Raw genomic sequence first — 27,542 nt, 5'->3', positions numbered from 1 at the left:
GTGATGCAGGGGGTGAGCTGGAGTGAGTGGGGGTGAGCTGGAGTGAGTGGGGGTGATGCAGGTGGGTGAGCTGGAGTGAGTGGGCATGATGCAGGGGGTGAGCTGGAGTGAGTGGGGGTGATGCAGGGGGTGAGCTGGAGTGAGTGGGGGTGATGCAGGGGGGTGAGCTGGAGTGAGTGGGGGTGATGCAGGTGGGTGAGCTGGAGTGAGTGGGCATGATGCAGGGGGTGAGCTGGAGTGAGTGTGGATGAAGGGGGGTGAGCTGTAAAAATATTTTGTGCTCATTAACTTTAAACTAAACTCACGTTTTAATGTTAAATGCTGGTTCGTTATTACGTGAGCCTTTGGAATATTAACATTCATATTTTGGCATACACTTCTATTGTTTTCATGTTGCCTTCATTATTTATAAGTAGCTTAGGCCTCCCTGGAAACGGAGACGAAATGTTTTCTTCTGCAATGTAGATAATCGGTCATTGATATGTTTGTCCTGATGCTGTAATTACCCGTGCTTGTGGATAGGTGACTAACCTCTGTTGTGTTTGTTATACAGCCACAGGGTGGGCAGACTTGGGGGACCCCGGGGGCGCCTGTACAAGACCCCTATGGGGGAGCGGGTGGAGCCTACCCTCCCATGGCTGGCGGGCAGTACCCCACCCCTGGGCAGCCACCTTATGGAAGTGGGGGATACCCCCCAGCACCTGGGATGGATCAAGCTGCATGGGGGTACCCCCCACCAGGTGGCGCCGGGGGGTACCCCCCCCCAGGGGGCACGGGTGGATTCACCGCCTACCCTGGTGCTGGTGGTAAGCGCTCTGCATACTTCGCACTGGTGTGCAGTAGGGTACAGATTTCGGGGCTAGCACTGTAGCACAAAGCCGGGTGGCTCGCAGGGGGAAGGTTGCAGAGTTCAAATCCTGGGTTGTATCGGCCCATAATCACTCTTACATAAATAAAATTAGTACAATTTTTCTAAAAAGTCAACAGTCCTTTGGAGAGACTCGCTCTCACCATTGTAATATGTAATTTCTCACCACTGGCTCTGCAAGGCCATAAATGGATCATGGTCACCAGAGCCAGAACTTCTGAATGGCCACACATAGTGCGCTCGCGTGCTCCGTCATTGGTTTTCACTCTGTCCGCTCATTGTTCCTATTTACTTGTAGCAGCTTGAGCTCAGTCCCTGGGTGATTGTGAGCACAATCGTTGCTCCATACTCCTGGCCTTCAGAATTACTTTCTCCGCATATTCCACCTCTCAGTGTTTACCAGTCTTTTAAAATTAAGTCTTTCATGTAAATAGCTCTCAATCTCTCCAAATGGAAACCGTCCTGTGGTGCGGTGTGATGTGTAAGTCGCTTGATTTACCGTGACCCCGATGTCTTCTCGGGTTTGTCTCGCTCGGCTAATTCCACCACTTGACGTGTGACTCCTGTATCGGAGTGAGATTCACTCTGCTTATCGGATATGATATCTGCAGTTAAAAAATTAGGTAATGCAAAGAGGACAAATGGTTCTAATTTACTTATTCGGTAAAATTGTCGGTTTCATTTTAAGGGAAGATATTTGATATTTGCAATACAAATAACACCAGGGAGGCAACGCAGCTGTGGAGGTGAAGAGTGTGTCGTTGCTTCGTCTCTGCATCGCTCCACGTGTGTTTCTGTGCCCGTGCCCCCCGCCCCTCACCCCCCCCCCCCCCCCCAGGCCCTGGTGCTGGCTTCGGGGCCCCGCCGGCTGGGTACCCCGCTGGTTACCCCGGCGCACCCGGGCAACCTCCCATCCAAAACTATGGTGGCGGTGGTGGTGGCGCTCCACCAGGTCCTGCATCTCCCTCATTGCACATTCACACTTCACTATAATAATTACATTTGATATTGCATCGTTCATGCAATACTGCATCTCAAAACGCCGTACAAAACCACAATTTTTTTTAATATATATGTAGTGAGTTCAACTGAGTCGTAGATGTCCTCTTGGAAGCAACACATTTATTTAACACCAACACATGGGGTAACAGAATAACAATCTATGGTGGTGACAACCAGGCTAACTACACTAATTACAACGTAACTAGCTACAACGGACCGGACCACAGCTCGGGTTCAGGTCCACGTGTTGGAGACTCGGTAGAACGTAGGACGTAGGACGTAGACGAAGGTTTTTTCAGGATGAACAACAACGCCGGTCCCTCTTGGGGACCCGGCTTATATTCTCTGCTGTGTGGCCGGCTCCGCCCTTGGCCACGACCACCTTCCAGAATCCTCGAGCAGGATCTGGACCCCGACCACGTGACCACCCCTAGCCCCCACTTGGGGCCCCTTTGTAGGCTTAACTGGTCACGTGTCCTCTCAGGTCAACCAGAGTGCCATGGCCTCGAATAACCTCATTCCTACAGCCGGCACTTCCACACCCTATCATGTAGGGCTGGCACTGCACGCCGAGCATGGTGCCATCCAGCACTATCAATCGGCGCTGACCGAGCCCCTCTAGGGCCAGTACTACACCCACACCATAGTGGTATCCGCGATGTCAATACACCAACGCCGTGCCTCCCGAGGGCCGGCACTACACAGTGGCATCCCGCGATGTCACTACATATATATAGCCTCTCGGAAGACACATGGCACACCCAAAATAAGGTTGACTCAATTTAAGGCTGTAATAAACAAAAAGGTTTTTAAATGGGACTTAAATATTGGAAAGGACTTAAGTTGCTGACTATGGAGTGGGAATGCGTTCCATACCATGGGAGCTGCAGATGGGAAGGCAGAATGCCCATCCCACTGTCTTGCGTTAAATTTTCGGCTGAACGAGTGCAGTGCGATGCTCTCATTCACCACGGGAGAGCGGGAATGTGCATCTGTCTGTGTACTCTCTGGAACAGGGTCCTATCAGCCAGGAATGCCGGGCGCCCCTGGTGCCTACCCAGGGCCTGCTCCACCGGCACAACCCACGCCCAGCCCGGCCCCTGTGCCACAGCCAAACCCCTACCCTGCCCCGGCTCCGGCCCCTGCCCCGGCTCCTGCTCCTTACCAGGTCGGTCACTGGTACCGTTATCTCAACAGCATCTTCATGTGCCATATAAAGTCCCATGTGTTGTAGTGGATGTGTCTTGACATGAGTGGTATTGCCTTGTATCTATAAATACAAAGACAAATATCCCTTGTATAGCCTTTAACAGATTTGGTGCAGGTGCTGTTAGCGAGCACCAATGAAGGCCAGTAACATACCTGTCAACCCCTTATTAGTGCCTATCTCAGTGGAGACCAATTCATACCTTATTGATCATTCATCCTCCAAAGTCCCATCACAAGGGAGAAACACAAACAAAGACAAAATTACGTTACTAAAAAAACTGATGGATGTATACATTTTATAATTGGTGTCAATGATGGTACTTATTATGCTACTGTCTGTGATCTTGCATGCTGATGCTGCTGCTTGCTTGATAAGTGGATGCACACACTCATGTTGTAAATGTATAACAATAAACAGAAAATTATGAAGGGTTAAACACAATACACTATCAAGGGGAAAAAAACCTATTATATTCTGGTACTGGCAAAGGAGGCCTCGTGATGTAAATGCTTACCCCGAGCCCTCATTACTCTGATAGTGCATTGTCTTTGAGTTGTGCGCGTTTTGGCGTCATCTGGTCGAACACCGTATGAGACTAGGCTCTAAGGAAAGCTGTCTCTGGTGTGGACCAATCTATTTCAAGGACAATGCATACATTATCAGAGCATGTTTTTTGTTTGAATTCTGACTGCAGGTATTGTAGTTAGTGTAAACATGATTCCTTGTAAAAAGGTTTCAGTTTTGTTGCCAGAAAAAAGGGGAAAAAAATTATTATTAGATCCCAATCCTGTTTGTACAAATTTGAGGATCAAATTTTTTGGCTGCTACAGGGATCACTACTCTCCACAGTAAAATATAAAAGCTGTCCCACGACTTTTTTGGCCGTATGATTTTTTTGCCTGTGTTAAAACGGCTGTACGCTGTACGGACCTGAACTAAATTTCCCTGTACAAGAATAATGGGTAAACCGTATGGGTTGCCAGGTATGCAGTAATGCCCATAAGGGAGTGGTTGGCCAGCCCCACACCCAGGCCACCTTTGTCTCCCGAGTGCTGTTTTTTACACACTGCACCAGGTGCTCATTTTGTGGAAGTCGACCTAGGGGAGGCCGAGGACCGGTTCTGTTAATCGTCACTCGTGTTGGCCCTGAGCGGGAATCGAACTCGGGTGGCCGGGTTCGTAGTCCAATGCTCCAACCGCAACACTACCGCTCCCGACATGTGCATATGCAGAGTGCGGTACATTCGTCACAGATTCTGAATAATTCCATAGCAGGAGCAGCCCGGGTCACCTAATACACTGATAGGGAGTGAATGGAGAGTAACGTACATCTGCTCTGTTCCCATGCAGCCAACTCCACCAATTGGAGGCATGGCCGGCCTGAGCCTGGGCCCCCAGGGAACAGTGAAGCCGATCGGCAACTTTAACGTCCAGGACGACTGCGAGATGCTGCGGAAAGCCATGAAAGGGCTCGGTGAGCGATGCACAGCCTCATAAGGGCTCCACCTCAAGCCGCTACTTCCTTCTCATGGTGCTGTCATTTGGTAGCCAGTTTTTTCATGCAAATCACTTCTGCTCGCTGGCTACCTGGCTGGCTGATTTGGTGTACGGTGGTGACGTCACCGCACACATCTCTGTGATGCCATCACCCCGCATCCTCGCAGCGTTGAGCCGGGTTCATGCGTTGTGCTGACATCACGCCTCCTGTCCACCAGCTCTCTTCATAGCTCATTGGATTCTTCCAGTCTCAATAAAGATTCTGATGTATCCCGACCAAATGCGTGAGCAGTTCTAGTAACGTAAAATCTTATATGCTGGCAGAACCGTTATAAGCATCCAGGCCGGCTAATGACATTACAATAATACAACTGAGCCTCAGAGAGGGTGGCCTGGACTTGGAGCGTGCTCGCAATGTGAGTGTGATTCACATTTTTTAGGTGTGCCAGGGGAATAGGCTCGTACATGCATTGAGGTTGTAGGATGAATGAGATTGTAGGATGCATATGAGGTTGTAGGATGCATATGAAATTGTAGGGTGTATTTACATTGGTAAATGTAAACTGAAATGTAAACCAATTTACACCACTTTTCAAAGTCTGAGCTGAAAAGGTTTTTTTTTTTTATCTTCTGACGACTGCGGAATAATTTTCTCTTGATCTGATGCTACTTTGAAAATCCTTTTGATTACTTTTTTACATTGGATCATCTGATAAGTGGTCATCTCTGCATCTGTAGGAACCAATGAGCAGGTGCTTATGGACTTGGTGGTGAATCGTTCTAATGCACAGAGGCAAAAGATCAAGCTTACCTTCAAAACCATGTATGGAAAGGTGAGACTACGCAGATAGAAGCACGTTCCCTCATGTTTCTGTACTGCCACAAAATACCAAATGCTACATTGTAATCCTTCTCAGGCTAGTGGTAAACAAATGCATGTGAAAAACACAGTAACTAAACAGACTTCAGGATATGGGTAAAAAAATCTAACTATTGCTTCATACGACAATGCTATTTGAATAGTATTGTATGATTTGCATCATCGTTGAACTGCTCTAAACGCTGCTTTATACAGGTAGGAACAACAGTTCCACACTGCCCACCAGGGATTATTTGTCTGTCGTGTATAGCCACGCCCTCGATTTGTATTTCATAGAGCGCTTCGGGCGGGCTCAGCACCACGTAACGCACTGCCCCACGCAGCTTGCGCCGCGTGACATGGATCACACGAATGCGCTGTCCAACCAAGTTCCTACCTGCCCACTCCGAAGGAATGTGTTTACCGTACCATAATCGTGGATACGGAAGGGATGTGTGTGTGCCACGTGCGTGCTATGTGTTTGTGCTTAGGATCTCATCCGCGACCTGCGCAGTGAGCTGTCGGGAAACTTTGAGGAGATCATGCTGGCGCTTTTCATGCCCACGACCTACTACGATGCCTGGAGCCTGCAGAAAGCCATACAGGTGCGACCGTGGGGCTCTTCAGATGCCCGAGTTTCATACACTCCGCGCAAATGTACAAACCACATCTGCCCCATGGTCGGCATGAAGGTGGTGGCATCAAGTTAATGATGTGTAGTATTCTTGAATGAGACAGAGACTTCGTAGAGGCCACACGCTTTTATTCCAATAACACTAGTCCTCCGGACTCACTGGGGGAACAGTCCAACCACACAACCTAGGGAGGTACAGCCTCCGGCTCTATTCTCATTACTCTCCTTCCCTAGCCTACTGCTACTCTGTTACTCTCCTTCCCTAGCCTACAGCTACTCAGCCCACTCAGGCCCAGCGGGGCGGCATCCTCGAGGCTTGGGGGTCCAGGATCTCCGGCCGCACCTCCTTCAGCTTCTCGTGAGATCGACCCCCTCCGCTCTCCGGGAGCCGTCTTATATCCCCTCTCTCTGAGGGGCGGGGGTGTCTCGGGGCCCTGGCTCTCGCCAGCCCCCTCAGAGCGGTTCCAACCACCTCTCGTCCCTGCCGGTCCGGACCGGTCCAGACCGGTACGTACCTCTCCCCTCGCTTGTGTGACCTGTGTGACCTGTGTCAACCTTGGTGTCAACCTTGACCACCATATCACCCCCCCCATACAGCACGCAGCCATCCCGGCTGCATCACTATCCACATCCCAACCCTAACTCTTGAACCAGGAATTCTGAACACGACAAGAACAATGCGTGAGCCTCAACACAACAATAACAACAACAGAACAACAACAAACACAACTATCCCCAATAATTTACCCCAACCCCCCTGTACACAAGAACACCGCGGACACACCACACCAAAGAACAAGGTGACTCGAACACCCAGGCCCCGCGAGGAGGCAGTGTATCTGCGACAGGTCTCAGGAGAACCTGAGACCCTTCGAACGAGTCCGTGTGGCGGGTCCATCGCCAGAAGCCAGCGTTCCTTGCGGAGGGTCAGGAGGGGCCAGATGACGGGCGTCCGGCACGTCCCGAGGCCCCGGGGACAAAGCCCGCGAGCCGTCTTCCTGCTGGACAGGCAGCCGGCTCGCTTCCCGCTTCTCTGGTGAGACCACCCTAGGTGGACTCACACCTGCAGCATCCGAAAGAATGGCAGGGGGTTTCGGAACAACAAGGGGGTCACGAGGCCCCTCCCCCAACCTGCCGGACATGTCACGCGGCCGGCCCCTGCGAGATGAAGGTGTGTGAGTGCGTGGTGCGACATAGGGCTTCAGGCGCGAGGGGTGCACGTACCAAGAACGCCGTCCGCACGCGACCCTAACACACTGGTCCCGAACGACCCGAACAATGTCGACCGGCCGCTGCCAGGGCCGCAGCAATTTCGATGACGTTGACAGCGGCACCTGCGGGCAGTGCAGCCACGCCTTATCCCCTACCGCCCATTTATACACCGTAACCCGGCGATCATACAGACGTTCATTGGCCCGTTGCCTTGCCCTGGAATTTTCCTGCGCGGCCACCCTCGCCTCGACCAACTTCCGAATATTGAACTGAGCGTGTTCGGACAGTTTCGAGCGAGACGCCGCAGACTGGACCCGCAATTGCACCTCCATGGGGGGGTCGACATCCCTGCCGTACATTAAGTAGAAGGGCGAATAGCCCGTGGCCGCGTGAGGCGCCAACCTATATGCGGCCAGAACTCCGGGAATCTTCAGGTCCCAATCCAACTGTGTGTCGTCTACATAGAGGTAATGGTCCGGTGTAGACGTTCGACCATACCATCGGTCTGCGGGTGGTAGGGGGAAGTCCGGACCTTCTGCGTGCACAAAAGGTCACAAACCTCCCGCAGAAGATTGGACAAAAAGTTCTTTCCCTGGTCGGTTAGCAGCCGTTCCGGGGCGCCCTTATCCAGGACGTAGCCCTGGAGAAACGCCTCCACAATGGCTGCCGCCGACTGGTTGGGGAGGGGCCAGGCCATAGGCCAACGGGTGAAATATTCAACCCCAACCAGCAGGTACTTATTTCCCCGAGCGGTGACAGGGAAGGGACCCAGAATGTCAAGAGCCACCAACTCATTAACCCGGGACACCTGAATGGACTGAAGGGGTGGGCAAGCCGCCCTAGCCGGGTGTTTCCACCGCGCACACTGCGTGCAACTATTCAAAAGGTCGGCGACATCGCACGCCATTCCCGGCCAAAAAAAATCCAATTGCAGTGTAGCGAGCGTTTTGTGAATACCCAAATGCAGGATACGTTCGTGCGCCGCCCACACGGCCCTGCCCCGCAGAGCGGTGGGGACGACGATTTTGTAACGCCCCGAGCTGGCGTCCCATGACATATGGAGACCCTCCCGCAACCTGACAGTACCTATCCTTTCTTGACAATCTCCCCCTCCGCACGACGGCGTAACCTGAGGAGGGAATTGTCTTCCATCTGGAACCGTCCCCATTCGTCCAGAGGCAGATCGAGGAGCGAGTCGCGAGCGACCAACACCTGCGAGTCCCCCTCGGCGACAGGTTCCCTATCGACCACCCCTGCTGCCGCCGCCAAGGGAGAAGCCGGAGCGGTACTCGTGGCCGATTTGCATCTCCCCGAGCCCATAAAACACGCGCACCCATCACCCGGAGGAAGGAGTGACAAGCCATCCGCGTTTAAATGTTGTGTCCCCTTCCGGTACACCACCGTGAACGTGTAGTCCTGTAGGACCTCAAGCCAACGTGACAGCTAGCCGGACGGCTGGTCTATTTTCAACGCATACTGTAGCGCGGCATGATCGGAACGAACCGTAAAATGCCTACCGTACAGGTACGGTCGATATTGTTGAACAAACACGACAATAGCGAGCAGTTCACGGCGGGTGACGCAATAACGTTGTTCTGCCGGAGACAGGACTCTACTGCCGTAGGCAACGACCCGTTCGACCCCGTTGACAACCTGCGAAAGCACCGCACCGATGCCGGTATTGCTGGCATCGGTGTCCAGGATGAAGGGCAACGTGAAATCAGGATAGCATAAGGGAGGAGCTCGGACAAGGGCATCGCGAAGCGCCCTGAACGCCCTGTCTTCATCTTCGCCCCAATGGAATTTAGCCCCCTTAGCCGTCAGAGCATGAAGAGGTTTGGCGATCGTCGCAAACCCCTCAACAAACCGGCGGTAATAGGACGCAAAGCCTATAAAGCTGCGGACTTCCCCCACAGACGTGGGCGTGGGCCACGTTCTTACACAGTCAGTTTTAGCAGGATCGGTGGCTATACCCGTAGAACTGACAACGTGGCCGAGGTACCGCACCGATTCACGCAACAGGAAACATTTCTGAGGCTTAAATTTAAGGTTAGCCGATTGCACTCTGAGAAATACAGCCCGCAGTCTGTCCAGATGTTCCTCAAACGTACGGCTGAAAATAATCACGTCGTCCAGATATATAAGACAAGAGTCCCACTGCAGGCCAGCGAGGACCAGTTCCATCAATCTCTGGAACGTCGCTGGAGCTGAGTGCAATCCCATGGGCAACCGATTGAACTGATAAAGGCCCTGTGGCGTACGGAACGCGGTCTTAGGTTTGGAAGCATCATCCAAGGGCAGTTGCCAAAACCCCGACAAAAGGTCCAAGGTTGAAAAATACCGTGCCCCCGCCAAGGCATCGAGCGACTCGTCCATGCGAGGGAGCGGATACGCGTCTGCCAGCGAAACCTTGTTAAGCTTCCGAAAATCCACATAAAACCTCAAACTGCCATCATGTTTTTTAACAAGCACAATCGGCGCACCCCATGGGCTGTTGGAGGGAGCCACAATGTCTGCGGCAAGCATGTCATTCACTGCCAACCGGACATGTTCCTTCTCTGCCGGACTCAATCGGAACGGATTTTGCCGAATGGGAGCGGAATCCCCCGTATCAATGTGGTGTTTCAATAGATTAGTGCACCCAACATCGAATTTGTGTTTGCTAAAAACATCGGGAAATTCACGAAGCAACATGCGCAGCTTTAATCTTTGTGACTCTGATTTTCAGCCCCTGAACAGAGAGAATCCATCCATGCCTCATCGACACCCACCTGCGTCCCGAATGCCGGCGCCTCACCGACATGAGCCGCGACGGAGTCAGTGTGCAGCGGCAGCGACGCATGTGCAATGACAGCCCCTCGGTGCACGACCTTCGTCCGCAACCCCGCATTCAGCACCTGAATGAAGGGCTGTCCATCTCTAGGCACAAGCGTTTGTGCACCCACCAGGTCCAACCCTCGCTCGGTCGTATTGGAAGGAGACAACAAAACCCCCGACGTAGCGTCTGCCTCCAGTGGTTTGCGTAACTGAAGCGGTATTAGCATCTGCGCACCCGGCGGAATCCACACGGTTTCAGACGCCATAGCCGGAACAGTCGTGCAAGCTGTGCGCAGCCGGTTTGGTGAGGGCAGAAACGCCATCCGGCGGCCCGAAGGAAGCTCGATGCAGCCTTTGTCAATTAAAATTTTGATGGGCATCCTCCCCAAGAAGTCCGTACCCAACAAACAGGGAACGGCCAAGGCATCGGAAACCAAAACGGGACCAGATAATTTAATGTCGCCAATACAAATTTGTGCAGTTATTTGGCCAATAATCCCCAGGGAACCCCCATTCGCCGCAAAGCAAGGGACGGAGAACGGGGTTAGTGCCTGACATCTCTTTGGTAACACGGTTGTATATGAGGTCGGAAATTATAGTAGCCGAAGCCCCCGTATCGACCAACAATCGAAATTGAATTCCCTCAATATCCCCGAGAATAACCGACGAGCCCGTCGCTGCGGCCACGACCCTGTGGGCCAACTCGGACCACTGAACTGCGCGAAGTGGCCCCCGAACATCAGCCCCGTTCCGCTCCCCACCCCTCAACGCAACGCAATTTAGTGGCGCGCCGATTCGCGGTGTATGCGGTGTATGCGGTGTATGAGATGCGGGCAGGGACCGTGTGCGTGAGGTGTCGCGACATGCCTGGGGTTCTTGTGGAGCGGCCGGCGGACGGGCGGACGATGGTGGACGACCCGGAGCCCGGCGCCGGGGTGCTGGGCAACCCGATGCCAGGTGACCCAGCTGGCCACAGTTGTAGCACGTGACGCGAGCCCACGCCTGCGGGGATCCGTGTCTCCCCCGGGTTTCCCCTTGGCGAGGCCGGTCGGCCCCCCTCCAACTGGCGGCCCGCTGCGACGCGAAGGCCTGGGTATCCGGGACCTCGTCAACTCTTGCAGCGGCGCACGCAGCCACCTGCCCATCCCGCTGGAGGAGCAACTCTGTGTGCAAGTAATGTGCCGCCCCCAGCGAGGAAAGGTTAGCTTCGTCTTTGACGTGGACGGCAATCCTCAGTTCCCGAGCCAGCAGCAGCAACTTCTCAAGCACGATGGAGTCCAGGCCCACATCGTCCATTCGAGGATAGGCCGCTTGAGCCAACGCCATCAGTGCACTCTGATAGGCAAGGGGTGTCTCGTCCGCCTCCCTCCTCCGACTGGCGAAACGATGTCTTGTTTCGGATGGAGGTCCATACACTAAGGCCATCCGATCGAGGGCCTCCTGCAAAGTGGAGCGCTCCCTCCGTGGAATAAGGAGGAACGTGGCCAAGGCCACGTCGTCCAAGGTGGAAGGCAGGGCTCGGAGAGCGATGTCAGCAGACCACCCAGCCGTCTCGGCATTTGCCACGAAACGGCGTGAAAAAGCAGCCCAGTCCCCCCCCTTTGCCGCGAAAACCTGCAGCGAAGGCAAGCGCTGTTGCAGCGCCGGGATGTAGTCCCCCCTTGAAGACAGCAGCGTCCCAAGTGCAGTATTTGAAGCATCTTCCGGCGGCAGAATATCAGACCGAATCGGCGGGCACCTACCCGAAAACTCTGCTTCTCCCGATGTAAGGCCGCCGATGCCGGATGTGACGCAGGCCACCTGTGCCCCCTGACCTCCTGGGCGGTTGACGTCATTTCCCCCGGAAGCGGTGACCCCCCCCCCGGCGGAAGTGACGTCATCTCCGGCGGCCGCATTCCCGGCCGAAGTGACGTGTCCCCCTCCGGAGGTGACGTCAAAATTTTGCGCGGGAATGGCGCGTTTCTCGGCGGGAACCCGTCCCATCCTCCGGCCTGGTACTCCACCCGGTGCTCCTACTCCCCCCAGCGTGAGCTCGTCGAGGATGGAGGCAGCGGCATGGAGGAGATCGGCCAGCCGGGCATGGGCCGACTGGATCGCCCATCCCGACGTCGGCGGACTCCTGGAGGGCCCCGGAGAACCCGAGCCCGCCCCTGCAGACCCGTCCCCCGGAAATGGCGCTCCCGCCTCCGGCTCAGCGTCTCCCTCGACGTCCTTCTCCTGGCCCCTGGTGAGCGCTTTCTGTCTTGTTTCCATGTTGGCGAGGTTCTTTGGCCGCTTCTAACACCAGTTGTAGTATTCTTGAATGAGACAGAGACTTCGTAGAGGCCACACGCTTTTATTCCAATAACACTAGTCCTCCGGACTCACTGGGGGAACAGTCCAACCACACAACCTAGGGAGGTACAGCCTCCGGCTCTTTTCTCATTACTCTCCTTCCCTAGCCTACAGCTACTCTGTTACTCTCATTCCCTAGCCTACAGCTACTCAGCCCACTCAGTCCCAGTGGGGCGGCATCCTCGAGGCTTGGGGGTCCAGGATCTCCGGCCGCACCTCCTTCAGCTTCTCGTGAGATCGACCCCCTCCGCTCTCCGGGAGCCGTCTTATATCCCTTCTCTCTGAGGGGCGGGGGTGTCTCGGGGCCCTGGCTCTCGCCAGCCCCCTCCCCTCAGAGCGGTTCCAACCACCTCTCGTCCCTGCCGGTCCGGACCGGTCCAGACTGGTACGTACCTCTCCCCTAGCTTGTGTGACCTGTGTGACCTGTGTCAACCTTGGTGTCAACCTTGACCACCACAGATGTATGGATAAAGAAAAACTTAGTTTTGCGAGCACATCAGACCTGGTCTCTTGTTTTTGCATTAACTACCAGTCAAGTATCGAGTGGATTATAAGATCCTGCGACTGACCTACAAGGTTCTCAATGAGTTAGACCCACAATATTTACAGGAACTTATCCACGTTTACTTTCCAACGAGGTCCCTGAGACCTACGGATCGCCTTCTAAGGACTCCGAGGTCAAGGCTCATTTCCTGAGGTGATCGAGCTTTTTTCAGTGCAACTCCCAGACTGTGGAACACTTTTCCTTTGGTAATAAGGTGATCAGAGTCATTAGAGCTACTTTTAAACCGGTCTTGAAAACTCACCTCTTCAAACTGGCCTTTACCCCCGAGTGCTGGCCATTTTACCCTGGTTCTGTTTACTTACTTTCCATACACGGTGGTACATTGGTATCTACGGATGAAATGTGCCTTACAAATGTCAATTACTATTCATTAATTTATCAAGCAAAACTACAGGAATCTGTTAACGTTTATTACGTGTACATTAGTTTAAATTATTATACAAACATATGTCCAATATTTATATTATGTGTTATGTTAATGGGTAGACTCGTTCATTATGCCTCTTTACAAACAAGGACCCAAACACGATGTGACGGTTCAGATCCATTTGCATAACATCCGTTTGTTTTAAACTATTTGAGCAAATAGTGTGGGCCTGTCAGATGCCACCTATCATACAGTAACTTATTATCTGACAAGCAACACAGTTTACAGCCTGGTTTTCCTTGTGATAGTAACACTTTAGGTCCTATGCAAAATAGTGTCAATGGCATTGATAATTGTAATCCTTTTGTAGTGGGTAAGTAGGGAGAGAAACTTGCTGGAGGCAACACGTTTATTATAACTAAGGGTACATAACACAAAGGGGTAATGGCCCCTTACACCCTATACCCTACAGAGGTAGCCCCTCCGGACTAATGTGCCTTTACTCTGGTTATAGCTCTACCCCAGACTGGTAAGCTCTGAACCCGACCCTAGCCAGGGGTTTGGGTTCTGCCCTTTGGGCTCTTCGCTGCAGGTCTTTCAGAGTGTTTTTTCAGATCTCCATATCTTCAGGTCTTCAGGTGGATGATGACCCGTTCAGAGGTCCGGCTTTTATAGCCGTTCCCAGAGTCTCTCCGCCCCTCACCACACATTCCTTCTCAAACTCTCTAGGGGGGGGCCCTGGAATGTAACGGCATCCCCCCCAGCCCCCCTCTTAGGGTCTGGGGTCCCTGGTGGCCCAACGGCCCAACTCATCCCACCTATCATGTCTACCACTTTCTGTTGGTACATGTCCGCTACTGCAGGTAAGAATCAATGGTGATAACCATACCGCCTAATAATGGCACTATACTTGCAATGCAATAATTGTTGACTCGGAGAAGGCATGTGACATGGTGCCCCATCACTTGGCTTTAATTATTATCTTCTTGGTTATTTTGGTAAAGTCACGTAGAAGGGAAGTAATAAAATAATAAAAATAAAACATAATAAAATTATTCTCACGACGTTTCGGCCACAACGCAAGTAGCCGTCCTCAGGTGAAAACCAGGTCTGTCGAGGCGACAGAGTCTGAATGAAACAGCACACGAGCTTGGAGCATATATATAAGCTGGGCGCCTTGACAAAGGAATTTGCATATCAAGAGGAATTTAGCATATTTATGGGAAATGCAGGAATGTGATTAGTACTACATATGCATGTGCATTATGCAGGATTAACAGCATCAAAGGGAGCTGCAGGTACTGCTGCTGCTGCAGTTTCTGCTGCTACTGCAGTTTTTGCTGCTGCTGCAGTTGCTGCTGCAGTTGCAGTTGCTGCTGCTGATGCAGTTGCTGCTGCTGATGCAGTTGCTGCTGCTGCAGTTGCTGCTGCTGCAGTTGCTGCCTTATCCATTTTAATATAACACTATGTATTATTCTACCCACCCTAATGTGTATCACACTGCTATATATTTACTATATAATTACGACACCATACATTACTCTGCACACTGCACCATGCCAGTGAGTGGAACGTGGTCTGAAAATCACCGTAAAACGTGAACACAATCAGTTAAGATCCGAAATGGTTTATTACGTCCTTCCAATGATTGCTAAGCCAGAATCCATCTTCTCGGTTGAAATTGTCTCTGTGTTTGTATATGTGGATCGCCTCATGAACGAATCTCTCATGATAGCCAGATGGCTCATGATAGCCAGATGCTGTTAATCCTGCATAATGCACATGCATATGTAGTACTAATCACATTCCTGCATTTCCCATAAATATGCTAAATTCCTCTTGATATGCAAATTCCTTTGTCAAGGCACCCAGCTTATATATATGCTACAAGCTCGTGTGCTGTTTCATTCAGACTCTGTCGCCTCGACGGACCTGGTTTTCACCTGAGGACGGCTGCTTGCATTGTGGCCAAAACGTCGTGAGAATAATTTTATTATGTTTTATTATTATTTTATTACTTCCCTTCTACGTGACTTTACCGAAATAACCAAGAAGATGAATCCCTGCAGTCACGAAAGCTTTAAATCAAAATTTAATTATTATGTCGAATCTGGGTATTGGCACTCTGATAGGCAAGGGGTGTCTCGTCCGCCTCCCTCCTCCGACTGGCGAAACGATGTCTTGTTTCGGATGGAGGTCCATACACTAAGGCCATCCGATCGAGGGCCTCCTGCAAAGTGGAGCGCTCCCTCCGTGGAATAAGGAGGAACGTGGCCAAGGCCACGTCGTCCAAGGTGGAAGGCAGGGCTCGGAGAGCGATGTCAGCAGACCACCCAGCCGTCTCGGCATTTGCCACGAAACGGCGTGAAAAAGCAGCCCAGTCCCCCCCCTTTGCCGCAAAAACCTGCAGCGAAGGCAAGCGCTGTTGCAGCGCCGGGATGTAGTCCCCCCTTGAAGACAGCAGCGTCCCAAGTGCAAAGCTGTTGTGACCAGATTCTCGCCTTAACATCACACATTGAAGCTGTCTTTCAGCATAAACAGAAAACAGAGGCTGCTTTCATAGACTTGTACTCTGCATAGCTTACGGTCTGGCGCCAAGGACTCCTCCCCTTTTAAACTCGCCAACACCATCAAGTGTAAAATAACGGTTTGCCTCATTGCCAGTATGCTCAGCGACCAACAATTTCGCGTCCATCTCGAAAACCAGGTCAGCCGCCCACGAACTCTACAAATTGGCCTACCATAGGGTCGGTATTAGCACTAGCCCTATTTAATCTTTACACCAGTGACATGCCGGCCACATTAAGCAGCAAGTTCATTTACGCAGATAATCTAGCACTGGCCAGGCAAGCGACGACACTCGGCGCAGCTAAAGACACCTTGAACACCGACCTAAAGAAATTGGGAGATTATTTCTACTTCTGGTGACTTAAGCCAAATCCAACCAAGACGGTGCCCTTGGCGTTGCATCTCAAAAATGCGGAGGCAAAATGTACTCTGAAGATCGAGTTTTGTGGTAAAACCATCACCCACGACCCACTCCTAAAACACCATGGAGTGCTGCTCGATCGAAGTCTCAATTTTAGGAAACGCATGAAGCAGTTGAGTAACAAGATAAAAACCCACACGAACATTATCCATAAACTGGTGGGAACGAGTTGGGGCTGTGATGCGCGAACACTACGGACTGTCATGATTGCCCTTGTGTTTTCCACAAGAGAGTATTGCTCACCTGTGTGTGGACGCAGCGCTCGCACTCGAGTTATCAACAGGCAACTGAACATCACAATACGTGCCATCTCAGGTACGCTGAAGTTGACGTCGACCCAGTGGCTCCTAGTGCTCACCCACATCGCTCCGCCATAAATTCGTTGTGAAACTGGCCGTCGGGAGTACCAAAAATATCTCCTCAACCCGCACCTTCCGATACATTGGAACACAAACCCAGTGCCGCCTGTTCGCCTAAAATCACGCCACCCCTTCTGGATCACAGGAGCCTCACTCCACGTCACATACAAATGAAGGCGGGAGTTGGAAGTAAGCCTGGACTGTGGCCGATGTCAAAAATAAACATGTCATACAAGACCCTACCATCAAACTTCCTGGTTTCAACCTTCCACGCTGCCAATGGTCGACCATCAACCGAATCACGACCGGGCATGGCCTATGCGGCCACCTGATCTACAAATGACACATCAAAGATTTGGCAGCCTGTGACAGCGGCGACAAATCCCTAACCATTGAAGACATTGTAATCACCTGCTGTCTTCACTCCTTTTAAAGGATGAATGGACGAGATCAACTCTGCATTTGAACAGACAATTGAGTGGCTAACAAATCTAAAATTACATTTAATATGCTATTAAGCCATACAAAATAAATGCAAGACATGGAACACGCACAAATGACTTTGTGTAACCCTCACAGTGAGAGACCTGGAATGCACACAGATGGCTGTGTGCACTCCTTGTGATTTTGGCATGGTGAGTGATGCGTGTGTCCTGTGGTGCTGTGCAGGGTGCTGGGACCAATGAGAAGGTTCTGGTGGAGATCCTGTGCTCGCGCACCAATCAGGAGATCCGGGAGATTGTTTCGTGCTACAAGGACGAGTTTGGCCGTGACTTGGAGAAGGACATCAAATCGGACACGAGCGGACACTTCAAACGGCTGCTTATCTCCATGTGTCAGGTGTGGGAGTGACGAGGACTTACATTTCCTTCTCGGGGGGGTGGAGTCTGTAACTAGCAGATTTCATTTCATTCACACATCATAATGGTTTTACTGCAGCATTGGACGTATTGGTAACGTGGGTTATTTTCCTTCAGAGAAACTATGTTTATTCGTGGTGTTGGCGGGGTTGACCATTTCCCTGGGTCGAGAGAGGTTACACACACCACTGTAGTCGAGATGGTTATTAAAACATGTAACTGGGATTGAACTCTGCATTTTAGCAGAACGCTTCTACGATAATAAGTGACTGGCAACAACTCAGCACTTATATCGCTTGGGTAACTGTGGCCAAGCGCTCAATGCAATAATCGTGGCTAACATGCATAAGTTAAAGAGTTGTTCCCACTGAAGTGTAATGTGGAATAGGAGCCTTCTGCTCTACTAAATATCACACACCCATTCTGGGTGTTCTTTAAGTGGTATTTCCTGATCATGTGTTTTGGAATGTGTTTTGGAATAACCTGACAAATGCATGTGCGTGTGTGCGTCCTGTGTGTTTGCTGTGTATGTGCCCAGGGCAATCGTGATGAGAGCCCTTCGGTGGACCTGGCACTAGCGCTCTCTGATGCGCAGAAGCTTCAGAGCGCCGGTGAGGGGAAGCTCGGCACCGACGAGTCGGCGTTCAACATGATCCTGGCGGTGCGCAGCTTCCCGCAGCTGCAGGCCACATTCCAGGAGTACATCAAGGTCAGAGACTGCGCACGTTTCTCTTGCTCATTCAGTCGCTTGTTGTTATACGCGTCGTACCACGCTGCTAGGAGTCATGGCCATCTCTGGCACCCAACACGGTGGATGACTACTCGCATTCCACGTAAACAACTAAAGTATAAACTACATAGTATCATCATTATACTAAATATACTCTACAATAAGCTGAGTTACTAACAGTAAGTAATACATTACAATTCTATGTCGTAAAAAATATAATATGCTTCCATCTAATCACATACCTGCATTTCCCATAAATATGCTAAATTCCTCTTGATATGCAAATTATTTTGTCAAGGCGCCCTTCCCCCCCCCCTTCCAACCCAGCTTATATATATGCTCCAAGCACGTGTGCCGTTTCATTCAGACGCTGTCGCCTCGACAGACCTGGTTTCACCTGAGGACGGCTGCTTGCGTTGTGGCCGAAACGTCGTGAGAATTATTTTATTATGTTTTATTTTTATTTTTTTATTATTGTATTACTTCCCTTCTACGTGACTTTACCGAAAGAACCAAGAAGATGAATCCCTGCAGTCACGAAAGCTTTAAATCGAAAAATTGGCTAAGGCTTCAGTAAATTCGCGGGCAAGATTCTGTGATCAAAAGAAAGATTTCAACACAAGTCTCCCTGTGAGTGTGTAGATTGGTAATGTAGATGTTTATAAATGTTTTAGTTTCATCAATGAATTAATTGGTACAGTTAGGCAATTAACAAAAAGAATGACTAAAATACTTCTAACGACCATATCCACGTAACTCAATGGGCGAAACACAAGGATAACTTTGAGAGTATGTGCATTATATGTGTGTTGGTGTATTTTCTCCTTGCTCAGCTCTTTGCGTTAAGCAGACGCCGAGGTGGGGCGTTTCTTTTACCAAAAATGTGTTTGTTCCCTGCTGAGCGATGAGTTGTGTGTGTGTGTTAGCGTGTCATACACACGGCTCTCCCTCTTGCTCGGCGGCAGCTGCAGGCTCCTTTCACTGCTGGATGAGCTGAATCGGCACGACGCTTGTCTTTGAAGGTGCTCGATCGCGCTCGCAGCTCGTCCGCTGGCCGCTGACACCCCCGCCCATTGGTGCTAGTTGCACGCTCTCTCCTGCTTGTGCTCTCTGGTGATGCATGATGCACTCACAGCTCGTTCACTGGTGGCAGACACCTTTGCTCGGTGGCGCTGGTTGCGCGCTCTCTCCTGCCGCGTGCTCTCTGGCGATGCACGATGCGTCGCAGCTCGTCCGCTGCTGCTGGTCCTCTGGATGCTCGCTTGGTCGATGCTTAGCGCTTTTCGCCCTTTCTCCAGGTTGATTGCTTGTCGTTACTCGTCACTCTTTCTCTCTCACTCTCTCCTTAATCGTGCCGCTGCTGGGTGGGAGCTGGCACTCAATGTAGAATAAGACTTTTTAGCGATACTTCGTCTGTCAGCGCTGAACTCGTACTCTGTGACACATGGCTACTCGGCAAGCCGCGCCATTCTTGATTGCGGGGCTCACCCCCGGAGCTTGCCGCAGCAAAACTCAACTCTTTGCGTTGACTTCATAGACTCGTGGCTTCTGCTGATGCAGCTCCCTGTCAATGTGCATGTCACGGGGGCAGGTTCCCGGTGCCTGCCGCTCGCAGGACGCCGTTTTCGTTGACTTTGTAGACCCGTGGCTTCTGCCGATGCAGCTCCCTACCGATGTGCCTGTCACGGGGGCAGATTCCCGGAGCCTGCCGCTCGCAGCACCAAATAGTGTGTCATGTCTGCTTATATCTGAAATTCTCTCCCCTCGGCTCGCCCTCTCACAAAGGACTGAAATTCCTTTGATTTTTCTCTTAGCTTGTGGGGGAAGTTGTTCGTCCAGTGTACATGTGTGTATGTTCTGATTTATTAAGCAATCTGTTAACTCTCATCAAGGCCTGTTCCTGTCATGGTCGAGGTGTTACATTTTTGTCTCTCTCAAAGAGGGGCGCTGTGGCCTTTGAAGTCGTGTTCTCTCGTACCGGTTGGAAGTAAAAAATATTATTTTACCTCTTATAACTTGACACGTACCACTTTTTGCAGTTTTGACTCTGTAAGTGACTCAAGGTATGTTTGGAGCATTGTTTACAGTACTTCCATTGTGGTTTGGAATTCCTTCATGGTGTTTGATATCTTGAGGGGAGGTGCCCTCCTTATGTGTATGTAATTTATTGCTACCACGTGCTTCTGGAAAACAAAAGGCGGTTGGGAGGCTCTCTCTATGAAACACATTATCTTGGTCGCGTGTGATTGACCTGTTTCGGCTTTATTCTCGAGTTATATCTCCAACCTCAGGATATCAAAATATAACTAAGTTTTGACTTAAACTTCCGTGACTGCCAGAATTCCTTTGGTTTTTTCGGTAAAGTCGCGTAGATAGAAGAAGAAGAATAAAAATAAGGTGAATAACATTCATATTAAAATAATATGAGAATAATCCACTAATGTAGATTATAGCCTGGTTCTTAGGTTTTTTCGGTAAAGTCACGTAGGTAAAAAATTAAAATGAATAAAGGTAAAATAAAAATAAAATAAAAATCACGACGTTTCGGAGGCAGCACAAGCTTCCGTCTTCAGGTGGAACCGTCACAGCACGATAGCTGTATCAAGTAAATGAGAGATTCCAAGAGATACTACCCCATATATATACTGGTTGAGGGGGGTAAGGTGCGGCTTGAGACTACGGCTCGTCTACATAACAAAGGACTGAGCCTTTATTATGGTAAGGTGCGGCTTGACACTACGGCTAGTCTACATAACAAAGGACTGAGCCTGAGGGGGGGGGGGGGGTGCCAGAGTTGTTCAAAGTGCAACTGCTGCTAATGAGACCGAGCCTCTGCCATGTAGATGGTAAAAGCACAAAAGCAGTTCAGGAAGAAACAGCCTCCTGCTATGTTGTTTGGTGGGTAAAACTTATAGCAGGAAACCAATGTGTGAAAAAAGAAGCTAAATATGGTAAAACAAAACTGATTGTCTATCAGTAACCTGTACAGTAACTCAAGAATAGTTGTCTGTCAAATAAGATGGTCCAAATATGTGGTTAAATCTCTTTTGCATGGTTAATCACATCTTTCCAATGATTACTCAATTTGTACCCATCATCACGGTTGAAATTATGGCTGTGTTTGTATATTTGTATGGCTTCGTGTACAAACTTTTGATGGTAGCCAGGAGGTTTGCAGAGTACCTTGGTCTCAGAAAAGACAATTTCATGAGAGCCCACAGAGTTGTAGCAATGACCGGCAACGGCCAAAGAATCAATTCTGCCGTGTTTCAGATCTGACTTGTGCTCGCGGACACGATCAGAGACATGACGTTTCGTTTCTCCAATGTAGCAATCACCACAACTGCAACTCAGTTTGTAGACTCCAGGATACTGTAAGTCAGGAACGACATCCTTCACAGATGGAATCAGATCACGGATTTTATGCACTGTACTGAATCGGACTTGGATCTTATGTTTGTTTAGAATTTTGGAGATCTTTTTGGTCACGCCTGCTATGTATGGCAACGTGATAGTTTTGATCGGAGTTTCATGTGGCTGTTTCTGTATGGTGGGAGAAACAGCTTGGCGGATGGTGCGGTCAGAGTATCCGTTCGTCCTGAGGGCCCGATGTACATGTCTTAATTCACTGGCCAGGTGGTGTTGGTCAGAAATGCCATGAGCTCTGTGGTATAGCGTTTTGATGAGATAATTATTTTGAGATGGGTGGTGGTGGGAATCCGGTTTCAAGTAGGAATCTGTGTGGGTGGCTTTCCTGTAGACAGAATGTCCCAAGGATCCGTCAGGTCTCCTCTCAAACAGAATATCTAAGAATGGTAGTTTACCATCTTCCATGGTGAATCTGATGGATGGGTGTCTGGAATTGATGTGGTCCAAGAAGTGGTTCAATGCTGGGAGGCCATGTGGCCAAATGACGAAAGTGTCATCCACATACCTCTTCCACAGAGAAGGACGCAGGGTGGATGTCTGGATGGCGTCTGATTCAAACTTTTCCATGAACATGTTGGCTATCACTGGTGACAAGGGGGAGCCCATAGGGGTACCCTCATTATGTTTTTAGAAGGTGCCATTCCCGGTAAAATAAGTGTTGGTGAGGCAATGCCTAACCAGCGTAGGTACATCCGAATTCAATCCATGTTGGACCAAGTCCTCAATTATTGTTAGGGTGTCCGGTACTGGGACTTTGGTAAACATAGATACTACATCAAAACTGACGAGGATGTCATCAGGAGTACCATGTCCTTGACCATAGAGACTAATTGGGTTGAGTTGAGTACTGCCGAAGAGGTCTTGCCTGTGAAGGGAAGCAGAGTATCTGATAGAAACCGGGCCAGTTTGTACGTAGGAGAGTTGATCGTCGACACGATGGGTCGTAGCGGGGTGCCTTTTTTATGGATCTTGGGAAGACCATAGAGTCTGGGAGGTCTTGCCGCCGATGGTTTTAGAGAGGGACGTTTGGTTGGTTCGATTAGGGAAGTCGAACTCGTGATGATTTTGTTGTTTTTTGTCGTTAGGCTATTAGTAGGATCGTTTTTAATTTTGGAGTAACTCCTATCATTAAGTAGGTCCAGGATTTTGTTGTTGTACGAATCTTTATCCATGATGACCGTAGCATTGCCCTTGTCTGTCGAGAGGATGACTATATCATCTCTCTTTTTTAGGTCCACGAGTTCATTTACATTTTTTACCTACGTGACTTTACCGAAAAAACCTAAGAATATGAATACTTGCAGTCACGAAAGCTTCAAATCTAGAATTATAGCCTGGTTCTTAATCTGAGTGCAATCTATGTCGACTTATTCTTATAGCCAAGCTTCGAACTTTTACTGTTGAAAAGAAACCAAAAATATTGTGTTTGGTTCCCGCCGCCCGGAAAGAATTGTGGCGCCCGTTGCTTGTACGTGGTATATAGCAGCCTTTGAAGCCCGGTAGAGATTTCCCCAGAATCTCATTAGCAACCCCCCCCTCCCCTTTTTGCACCTGGGGTTTTATTACCTTGTATAGCTACTTCCTTGCCTGGTGTGCTGGTGAAAGGCAGCTGCCGTTTGAGGGGAGGGGGTTCGCATCACCCCCTTTGTGTACCCTAAGCGACACCGCGATTATGATAAAAAAAATATATTGGCAGAATTATTCTTAATATACATTTTTGGAAAAAGGCCTATATATACAACAGAGCGCTGGTCAGCATGAAGGCACCACGTCCAGTATGCGGTGCGGGCTCCCGGTGAGGGAGCGAGAGGAAGTGTCAGCCAGCCAGGGTTACGTGTGGGCATGATACACTGGTTAACCTGCCGACACTTGACTGGATGATATTGGAGGGGGACCATCGGTGGACGGGTGCCGCTGGGCAGTCACGTGATATAAAGGAGCTCTCGGGAGCCTTCGGGAAAGAGCTCGAGGAGCGGAGCCAGCCCCAGCCCAGGCCAATATAACGGGGCCCCGTGCGGGGCTCCGGATTCTTCGGGTTGTTGGTGATGAAGCCTCTAGCCACGTGGTCCGGGACCTAGCGTGTAGTCCGGGCTGGGATAGCGAACCATGTCTAGTTCTGCCATAGCGTGGCTAGATGAGCATTCAACACCCAAGTGTAGCTTGTGTTATGTTATGTTGATTATTGAATAGTGTTGCTCCCAAGACAACGTCTGCGACTCAGTTGGACTCACTACACATGTAAAAAAATATTTTTTTATTAATAATATTATACGGAGGCACAGATATGTGATCTGTTTGCTACTTTTTCATGTTGTATTCTCCCCACGGTAAGGATTATTTTGTGTTCTACGTGATCGACTTCTGTTCCCCACAGCCTCCATGTGCGACCAGCAGCTAAATTGGCAATGTCAGGTTGTGGTTTGCAAAGGGTTAAACTAGTGGCTAAAAACACAAACCTCGGTCGTATAAAACGTACTTATGAGTTGATTTGCTACCAGGGTTGCTGCGATTAGTGACCTAATCGATCAGCATAGACTGAATAGCAATACACTGTGCAATGGAAGTGATCACCAGCTATAGCATCTTGACATAATTGTGACGTGTGGTTGTGCGTGAACTGAAATGCACTCTGCCGTGAATGTCAGGGGATGTGTTGAGCCTGGCGGCTAAGGGAGTACTCTGTGGGGAAATTCATTTGTGACACTGTTTTCAGGCTGTGATGTTAAGCTGCACGTGTAATGGGTGGGGTGTTCCTTTCTTTACAGCTTTCTCAACGAGACATCATCAACACAATTGACAGAGAGTTCTCTGGGAACGTGAAGGACGGACTTAAGGCAATTGGTTAGTAGCACCCAGCAGCAGGCTTTCTTGTGCACGGATCCATTCACAACATGTACCCGAGCAACGACAGCTCTGCCTGAGCTTGAAGATATCGGTGCTTCTACCAAACCCCGATCAATATTGTGTTCCCCTCCAACTGGTTACTGCGTCTCACTACAAATATCACTTCGTACCTTCTCCACACACGCGACCTGTCCCCTCTGCTTTATAGCCTTCCACCCTTCATCCTCCCAACTAACTGATACCCTTTGCAGATTTACCTCGGCACATTTTGACAGAGTTTGAGACCTTAATATAAACCGTATTAATGTAGTACTGCTGCTGTCCGTGATAAAGCAGCGAGGGAGGAGGGTTTAACGCCTTTGCTGTACGTGGTGATGCTGACGAGCGTCGTGCGGTTTGTGCTGCAGTGCAATGCGCCAAGAACCGCCCCGTGTTCTTTGCTGAGAGGTTGTTCGAGGCCATGAAGGGCGCGGGGACCGACGACTCGACGCTCATCCGCATCGTGACATCACGCAGCGAGGTGCAGACGCACGAACGCACGCGTGGTGTCGTCTGACACGAGGGAATCGTGTGTCTCACTGCAGTGGCTGCATGCATTTCGCGATATCTTTATCAACGCAATTTAGTCTGGGCATCGAGCGATCCTCGCCGCATCACGTTGCTCATTCACTGCCGTTTCAGATCGACCTGGTGAACGTGAAGCATGCCTTCCTGGAGAAGTACAACAAGACCCTGTACAAGATGATGGAGGGTGACACCAGCGGAGACTACAAACGCATGCTGCAGGCGATCGTCGGGCAGAACTGAGCCGTGCCCTAGTGTCCCACGCTGTAGGGTGGTGGCGGCGTAGTAGTTTCAGCATGCAACAGTAGCCACCAAGCCCTCTCCTATGTGGATGTCTTTATCTAAGCCCCCTCTGCTTCTTTGCTTGCCCAGGTTAGATTTATATTGGCACGGTTGTGTTAAACTCTTGTTTTTGTATCTTACCCAATGCCAGTGTTGCCAACCACACATGCATCAAGTGCCCCTGATAACAGCTTTGGGTGTCCCCCACGCTCTCTTCGCATGTGAACTTCGGATTTCTGTTTCATGTAATGGGATGGGGTGTCTTTTAAATTCACAAGTTGTCCATTTTTTGGAAATAAAATGGTTCTACACACAATGCAATTTCAGCACAATCAATAGGGTAGTGACTGGATTGCAACAGTGGCTCCCTACTGATCAAAAGCAATTGGCCAAAATGAAGCGCTGTGCAACTGGGCGCAATGCTATTACGTACACTATTGCAGAGGATGGTGCAAGCTGAGCAAACGAGACACGAACAGTGGCACAAGTATATGTAAAGTACATAGACATGCGCACTTTCACAAAAAGACAAATATCCCTGAATAGCATTCACTGTTGGCAAGTGCTGTCAGGAAGCACCAATGAAGACAGGCATGATACTCCAGAGGGGTAGTGGCCCCAAAACATTGCCTGGTCACCTTGGTCTTCCCAGTGCTGATGGTTACCCACTCGTTTAAAGCTTAACCTCCTCGGGGAAAACCAGAACCGGTTAAGATATTCATCACCGATGTTGGTCATGGGTTCATAGCTCAATGCACCAATCACTGCACCACCGGTCCCCACATATAAAAAAAAGTCTTGATACTTAAAATGAAAGATCCCTCATTTTAGTCAGATGTTACTTTTGTTCGCACATTCATTTTGGCATCTTGCCTGACATTGTCTCCCAAGTACTGCTGCTTTTGTACATGGAGACACTCTGAGTAGGAGGCGCTATTTATTACATCCTTCACAGGATACAAAGGGTAGCTACACTTTCAGTCAGGAGAGCTATCAGACTGTCAAGACTGACGCCAAGAAGGTGAAGACGGTGATGAAGACTCCAGCAGCCCGTCGGGATTCCACTCCAACCAACAGCCTTTGCTCGGGGTCGCCTTTTATCCTCTTCGCGTGGCCTCGCTCCGCCCCAGGCCACACCCCCCTTCTAGAACCTACGAGTGTGTTCCCGGGCTTACCTCACGTGCCCCCTCTATCACCTTTGCCCTACATCCCTCTGCTTATCACGTGACCTGCTGACAGGGCTGCTGCAACCGCAGAACTCCTTCTCTGCCAGCAACCAGCGCTATGCTCCATAGTGACCCATTCCATGTCACTGCACATGTGGCATTATTGGTGTTCAACAGTTAATAATTACCTGTGCTTCAAATCTCAACTGCTCACTGGTGGAGGACTATACATTTGTAGTGAGTCCAACTGACTCCCAGACGTTCTTTAGAGGCAACACTTTTATTGTAACATCAACCCGTTAACACAAAAGGGTAGATACAGCCTCGGGTGGTGGACCACCCAGCTAACTACTCTATACGTAGGAGTTACAGCTACCGAAGGGCAGCCCTCACTTGGGTCTGCGACCACGTGTTGATGCCTCGTAGAGCTTCCAGCTTGTAGAATGAAGAACCCCAGTCCCTCCTAGGGACCCACCTTATAACCCTCTGGGTCGGGGCCGCTCCGCCCTTGGCCCCGCCCACCTTCGAGTGTTCTAGCTCCCTCTCGAGAGCTCTCCCCGGAGACGTGATCACCCCCTAACCCCCCCACCTGGGGCCCTCTCTGTGGACACTCCAGATCACGTGTCTACAGGGTCAACCAGAGAGCCATGGCCTGGGGCAACCTTGCCCCTGGGCTGACACTCCCACTCCCCCTTGTGGGAGCCCACACTCCACCCAACGCTCCCCAAGCCCCGCTAGGGCTGGTACTACACCCACCTACGGGGTGTATGCGATGACCGTGCAACGCACGCCACGGCCCTCTCGGGCCGGCATCATACAGTGACATCCCTGATGTCACTACACATTTATTAGGCACAATTGATCCAAGAAGTTAAGAAATATAAATACAAGATCCAGAGTCTACTGGTCATACATGGGAAGTGTAGGCCAGGTGAAACAGGTCAAGTCTTTAGA

At 50.4% G+C, this 27,542-nt stretch overlaps 1 protein-coding gene across 1 annotated transcript in view; it reads left to right on the top strand.

Annotated features, from left to right (window-relative positions):
* The window catches only part of LOC133354405 (annexin A7-like), a 45,302-nt gene extending 19,564 nt beyond the window's left edge, over positions 1 to 25,738 (top strand). The window contains exons 3-13 of the mRNA XM_061571210.1: positions 554 to 806; positions 1,707 to 1,820; positions 2,887 to 3,038; positions 4,431 to 4,554; positions 5,316 to 5,410; positions 5,928 to 6,041; positions 17,383 to 17,553; positions 18,112 to 18,282; positions 24,498 to 24,573; positions 24,984 to 25,096; positions 25,258 to 25,738. Of these exons, the coding sequence (XP_061427194.1) occupies positions 554 to 806; positions 1,707 to 1,820; positions 2,887 to 3,038; positions 4,431 to 4,554; positions 5,316 to 5,410; positions 5,928 to 6,041; positions 17,383 to 17,553; positions 18,112 to 18,282; positions 24,498 to 24,573; positions 24,984 to 25,096; positions 25,258 to 25,383 (1,509 nt within the window). The 3' untranslated portion in view covers positions 25,384 to 25,738. The remainder of the gene's footprint in view (positions 1 to 553; positions 807 to 1,706; positions 1,821 to 2,886; positions 3,039 to 4,430; positions 4,555 to 5,315; positions 5,411 to 5,927; positions 6,042 to 17,382; positions 17,554 to 18,111; positions 18,283 to 24,497; positions 24,574 to 24,983; positions 25,097 to 25,257) is intronic.
* The last annotated feature ends 1,804 nt before the right edge of the window (positions 25,739 to 27,542 follow it).

The sequence above is a fragment of the Lethenteron reissneri genome, chromosome 47, assembly GCF_015708825.2.
Source record: "Lethenteron reissneri isolate LAM-NWPU_2019-01 chromosome 47, ASM1570882v1, whole genome shotgun sequence".
NCBI classification, from domain to species: domain Eukaryota; kingdom Metazoa; phylum Chordata; class Hyperoartia; order Petromyzontiformes; family Petromyzontidae; genus Lethenteron; species Lethenteron reissneri.
Note: the sequence above shows the minus strand (reverse complement) of the source record. Positions and strands in the feature narration are given on the sequence as shown.